Here is a 6,446-nt window from a genome sequence, read left to right on the forward strand (position 1 = left end):
CGCAGGTTGTAGGATTTTCTGAGATTTCTTTTTTCCTTTTGCAGGATGACAACCATGAGACATCAAAAGTGGAAATGTTGAGACTGGCTCTTGCACGAAATCTTGCACGAGCAATTGTAAAGGAAGGGACAGTGGAGACTTGAGAGTGGAAGTGTACTCGCTGTAAATAACTGATTATTTTTTATTAAACATCTTGTTTTGCAAAACTGTTGAGTTTATGATTTGTGTTTTTTTTCTTTCCAGCTCGAATAGTAAATGGACCTTTCATGTTTCATTTACTCTGAGACTAACTCTTCTGTTATATTATGGTTTGCACTATACCCTGCTGTATATATACATGTTATGCATCCTCTCGCTATGTGGTATTTGGGGTGGAAATTTGCGAATTGTGTTCAAAGAATCGTCGGTCTCTAGATATCTCGTCTACTGTAGCCCACAATGCACCTGGAGAAAGACTCCGATTGTTTTTTTTCCCCACTATCTGTTTTGGATATTTCAGCTCGAGCCCTGGAACCGTTAATTAATTTTCTTTTTTCTTCTCCAGCCTTCGAAAGTCTTTGAAAGCCTCACCTTCCTATCACACCACTGCATATCATGGGGAATACAAGTGCAGCTGAACATTATAAAGTAGAGCTACATGTAGTGGAGGAGGAGGATTTGTCCGTGAAAACGCTGTCAAAAACTGAAAGGGTGGAGCTGTATCTACCAGTGCTTGGAAGCATGACAAGATGGGCCACTGAAAACTCTTTAAAGAACCTGTAGAGGTTCCGGTGGTAAATCCAAGGGTGGAGATAAAAATGTTTGCTCCTAACGATCCTCCTTGCATCAGAGGCCATGTTCACTGGACTCTCGTAGACCGTAAGGTCAGGAACAAGACACACAGCCAAATTAATGGGATCTCACCACCTACTGACACAGACAGTATAAGGCTAGAATATAATGGGAGCATCAACAAAGTGGAGGGTCGCCAATTCTATGAGCTACTTTGGTCAAACACTTACTACTGGAAAGATATGGAGTCACTGTTAAAACAACTGCCAGAGGCCTACCATAAAAAAGGGGATATCTTATCCAAGAATGTAAACATTTGGTGCTCTATACAGAGCAAATACAGCTTCCAGGAAGGTCCACACCATTATTATTCTCTGGCCTCACCCATGGCTTGGGGTATCAAACACATAATCCATGTCCCTTTTGACGACAAACTTCTCTTTGGTACTTCCAAAAGGTGACATGCTAGAGAAAATTTTAAAAAATATATAAAAATTGTAAAAACTATTGGTGCCCTCCAAACAGTCTACTAGAAAGGGCGCCTCTACCTCGAAACCGTGACTTGTCATACATTTCCCTTGATCACAGGCACACCATCACCCAGACCCTTCTCTCCAGGCGACTGGACGATGGCAACGCTTTCTACAAAGGGATCGCAGCTCACCTCCTCTGACAAATACTGACCATATAAAACTCTGCAGTCAGACTAGTCTTGGATCTCCCTAGACTAACCCACATCACACCCTACCTCGCGTAACTCCACTGGCCCACTGTATCGAAAATATACCAGTTCAAGCTCCTGGCCCATGTATACAAGGCCCTTAGCAACAGTGGACCCACTTACCTGAACTTCCATCAGCCAACCAGACACTTCCGCACTGCGTCCCTTTCTTTAACCTTCACCCCCGCATTGGACATAGCAGATGCGAAGGTTACTCCTTCTCCTACTTAGCAGCAAAGACATGGACGAAGCTCCCTTTACCTCTATGGACCGCCCCATCTCCTCCAGACTTCCGAAAGTCCCAAAAGCCCTGGCTATTCAGCTAATCAACTGAAAGTGCCTGGATACCATCACGGATGACAAGAAGTGCTCTACAAATGTAATGATTGATTGATTTACAGAACACCTCTAATGTTATTCCTTCTGCAGTGGGAGGAAATAACCTTAGATAAGTGGGTTCTGTCCATTGTCCAGCAGGGATACTGCTTTAACCCCTTCCGTGCCCCCGTCGGCCGACGGAAGCACTTCCTCCCCAGTGCTGCGAACGGCCGATGCAGCCCCGCCCACGCAGAACGCCCGCACCGTGGCGGAATTGCCACCGTGGTTAAGGCGTTAAGTGACACACCTCCAAATATACCACTTGGATAGCACACACTCAGGCAAGACCTATTATCTACTGCTGTCTCAGGAAGAGGTACAGGCACTTCTCAGCAAAGATGCCATGAAACTAGTACCCCATTGATTGTTTCTCAATATCAGGCTATTGAATTGTATGTTCCTGTTGGAGCCCCCCAGAATTGCAAACCTGCAGGATGTTATCCCATTGCACTGCACAGGAGAACCCAAGGCAGCCCTTGACCTAAAAAAATTCTAGTTCCATAAATTCAGCGCAGTATGACTACCTGGGCTTTGTAGTTGGTGGACAACACTACCAGTTCAAAGTTCTGTCACAAGAGTGGTTAGAAAATGCCTACACACCTCAGAAGAGCTGCCATTCAAGTCTGCACATCCTTAGACTACTTGCCGATGAAGAGCAGCAGTCAAGAACAATGCTTAGCACACACTCAGGTAGCAGTGTCCCTGTAAACAGACTAGGATTCACAGTCCATGTGAAAGTCACATCTAGGGCCACATCGGCTACAACCTTTCCTAGGAGCAATGTTAAAATCTATTACAGAGGAAGCCTACCTAAATAAAGAAAGTGTAATGGCACTTCAAAGGGTTCTACATCTTTTTCAGACATTGTGTCCACTTACAGTAGAGACAATAATTGAATTGTTTGCTTCATGTATAGCAGTACTGCCGCACGCAAGGCTGTAAATGCTTCCACTGCCAGCACACAACTCCAGTGGTGAAAACGTGTTGTTAGGCAAATTATTTATTGACCTTCAGCCACAGGTGAACATTCCCATCAAGCCTCACTCATGGGGTGGGTAGCATATCTAAATTACATTACTGTTGAGGGTATTTGAAAGCAACATAGGATCTTCACTACAACCACCTAGAACTGAACGATTCAGTTGCTGCTTAAGCCTTTTACTCATTTACAAAATGCAAAACAGTCCTAGTAAAGACCAACAACATGACAGCCATATACAAAAAGTTAGTTAAGTAAGGGAAGATGGTCATGAAGCTATTTAGTTGTTACCCCATAGATGGTGGGGAAGGAAATCATTCCTTCTGTTTATCCTACCCTCACACACTCTAGTAGTGTCATGCTTCATCATCGGGTCACCCTGACTCCTAAAAGTCAGGGTGGGCTCGACTGTATTCCAGGGAGCTTTTAAAAAGATATAGCCAGGGGGTATTAAAGATTAAAAATCCGCAGACAGGTCTCAGTATCCCTTTATTCGTGGAACTGTTAAAATATTAAACTAGGGGGGGTCACCAGGAGTTTTATGGTCCAATGACCCTAGTGCCAACATGTTTCAGTCCACTACTGGCCCGTGTGGTCCAGCACTTTCTGCAGGACAATAATGGTGGGGTGGGGTGGAGGGGGGGTTCTCAAAAGGGCAGATAGCTGCTCCTTTAAAAACTAGAAACAAAAATTATCTCGCTTTTAAAGTTCTTTTACTCCATCTGAAATGTAAATGAAAGAAAGAGAAAGGAGATCATAGTGCAACATTGTTGTCATGAAATCAACACTACCCATTTGTGAAGTGCTAGTAAATACACCCATGCTTGTCAACCAGGTAGGGTGTATGGACGCCATCATTGTTCACACCAACTTGGTATGCTAATCAAGTACTCGATTGGCTCTGTGGTGTATATATAGTAATGTGGCAATATATATTGCATATCGCTATTTTTGAAGCTATTGTGCATGTGTAGTCACAAAACCGTTCCGGTGTCACTCTCCTCTAACCGTACAATACTACACTTGTTCACCAAAGTGTCACATTCACACTCTCATGTCATTCATAACATTCTCACTTACCCCACTTTGGGAGAGTATATGCATCACTGGGGACATTGGAAGAAATAGGGTAGCCCTTTAGTCAAAGACTGAGCATGTCCGATTGCCGAATGGGAACATCGAAGATCGGCGAGGGAAACAAAAAGGAGAAACAATGGCACAGCTTGTACCGTAAGTAATCAGTGTAAAAAAACATGGTTCAAGAACATACCTGTTGTAATTGATTTTAGATCTCTGCCCACTCACTTTTACTTACTTGCGCTAAGGATACTGAGGACCCGACTTAAGAAGACTGTGTTTCTGCCAAAAACGCTAGCAGCCACGCCTACGGGGGCGTGTGAATGTTCCCAGAAGTGCGAAAACTGGACTCGCGTGTACTGCAGCATGCCGGGATTCTAGGAATTGAAGTCCAAATGTAGCTACAAGTACTCGTTAATGCCTATGGTTCTCTAAATACAGATGTAAATTAAATTCCAAGTTCAGTGCTGCCCGTGGGCAATACCAGTATTGGCAGCACTGAACTTGGAATTTAATTTACATTGGTATTTAGAGAACCATAGGCATTATCGAGTACTTGCAGGTCCATTTGGACTACAATTCCCAGAATCCCGGCACGTTGGGGGACACGCACATCCGGTTTTCACACTTACCCGAATATTCACACACCCCCGTAGGCGTGGCTGCTAGCGTTTTTGGCAGAAACGCCGTCTTCTTAAGCCGGGTCCTCACTATACTTAGCGCGCAAGCCCAGGAACCTGGACCAAATAGGTGCAGCTATGGGGCAGGACCCTTGACAGTGTAAGTAAAAGCGAGTGGGTAGAGATCTAAAATCCATTACAACAGGTATGTTCTTGAGCTGTGTTTTTTGACACCGGTTACTTACGGTACAAGCGGTGCCATTGTTTCTCCTTTTTAGGTCGAGGACCGTCGCACTGCGTATCAGTGGGCGGAGCCGAAGATTTAATGTTTCTTAGAGGGGGCTTGGAACCCACCCCTCTTCTCCATTGGCTGGCCTAGTAAATGCTGGCGTCACTCGGTTCAAGCCCCATCTTTTTCGGATTCGGGGGTGTTTTTTTAAGCTTCTTTCTTGTTTTCTTTCTCTCCTCTTCCCATTGGCTGGAATTTTACCTTCCAGCCAATGGGAAGAGGAGAGAACGAAAACCACGACCCCGAATCGGAAAATGACCGTGCTTTCTCGAGGCATTTCTGCCTCGCCTCGGAGAAACGTGGTCGTGTGTAGCGCTCCTCTCTTGCCGTCTCTTTCCAGCTCTCCTGTACCTCCTTTCCCTGTCTTTCTCACCCCGCCCGCTCCTTTTCCTTACTATTACTCTCCTTCTGCCCGCCTTTACTGCCCCCTTCCGCCGCCTTGTTTGTCTCCTTTCTATTTTACTTGCGGCACCTACTCTACGCATAGGAAAAGCTGCAACGTCTGACCGATAATCCGGTCACCGTTCCTCCTTCTGCCCGCCTTTACTGCCCCCTTCCGCCACCTTGTTTTGTCCTCTTGGCGCTTTCTCCAGACCCTGCTGTGAGAGGCCCGTTAGAATATTCCTGCAGACAAGTGCCAGTACCACCACTCGGGAGATTCGACGGACCTTCTGAGAAGTGCTGGCACTTACTGATTGTATAGAAGCCCGATGGCGTGGCCTCTTATTCCCAGGGTCGGATGGGTAAAGGGGGCAACGGGCGATGGGCCGGTGTGAGCGGCAGCTATGGGCCGCTTTTCAGGGCAGCATGGGGGCGGATTTGGGCTGTTCAGATGCCACCTGCGGCCCAGCGGGGGCCGGAGCGGTTTCACCAGAGGCTGATGGGCCACTCTTCTCCCCTCCCCCCCCCCTTAACTAAGGGGCGGGGCTGTCATTCCCAGTCTCTCCTGGGCCGGCCCGTTAATGTATGCAGATTGAGAAGGGGCGGGCCTGAGCAGTAGCGGCCTCACATATGCAGATGTGGTTCCCCATCTTCACCTTCCAAAAAGACTCCTGACAGCAGTGCGTTAAATGCCTCTTTTAGACCCCCCCCCTTTCCTTTCATAATACTTTAAACACTTAGTAATGTTTTGCAAGAAAGGCGCGATACGCATATGTGGGCCCCTTTTTTGGGGGTGGGGGGTCTATTTTGCATTGCACTTTAACCCTGCTTCTTCCTCTCACATAACCTTGAAGTGCATTTTGGTGAAGGTATACCAAAGGTGCTACATCCTTGTTGAGAAGTGCAGTGCTGGTAGTGTCGATTACGTATGTGAAAAGTGCTGGCACTATTCGTCGTGCCAGGTCACAGTGCATTACCGCGTCAGGGAGCTTTCGCATGTCTGGTGTTTGGGGTCAAGTCACTCGCTTGTGGGACTTTATTTTAATTCTGGTCCTAGCAGGTCTCTTTCCTCTTTCTCCCTTTGCGGGTACAGAAACAACTACCAGAATGCAACGCGAAACACACAAATATGTGCGCTGCTTCTTTGTAGCATGGTACCTCTCGAGTTTCTGGTGGGGATGCACTGGCGGTCTGGTGGGGCTACCCTCGCGCTGGGTGGGGTCCGGTGTG

The 6,446-nt window shown here is 46.6% G+C and overlaps 1 protein-coding gene across 2 annotated transcripts in view; it reads left to right on the forward strand.

Moving 5' to 3' along the window:
- Positions 1 to 206, forward strand: part of NUP85 (nucleoporin 85) — a 394,523-nt gene extending 394,317 nt beyond the window's left edge. For both annotated transcript variants that reach the window (XM_078654507.1, XM_078654508.1), the window contains one exon: positions 45 to 206. In XM_078654507.1, coding sequence (XP_078510633.1) covers positions 45 to 143 — 99 coding nt within the window. In that variant the 3' untranslated portion in view covers positions 144 to 206. The remainder of the gene's footprint in view (positions 1 to 44) is intronic.
- The last annotated feature ends 6,240 nt before the right edge of the window (positions 207 to 6,446 follow it).

The sequence above is a fragment of the Lissotriton helveticus genome, chromosome 7, assembly GCF_964261635.1.
Source record: "Lissotriton helveticus chromosome 7, aLisHel1.1, whole genome shotgun sequence".
Classification (NCBI taxonomy): domain Eukaryota; kingdom Metazoa; phylum Chordata; class Amphibia; order Caudata; family Salamandridae; genus Lissotriton; species Lissotriton helveticus.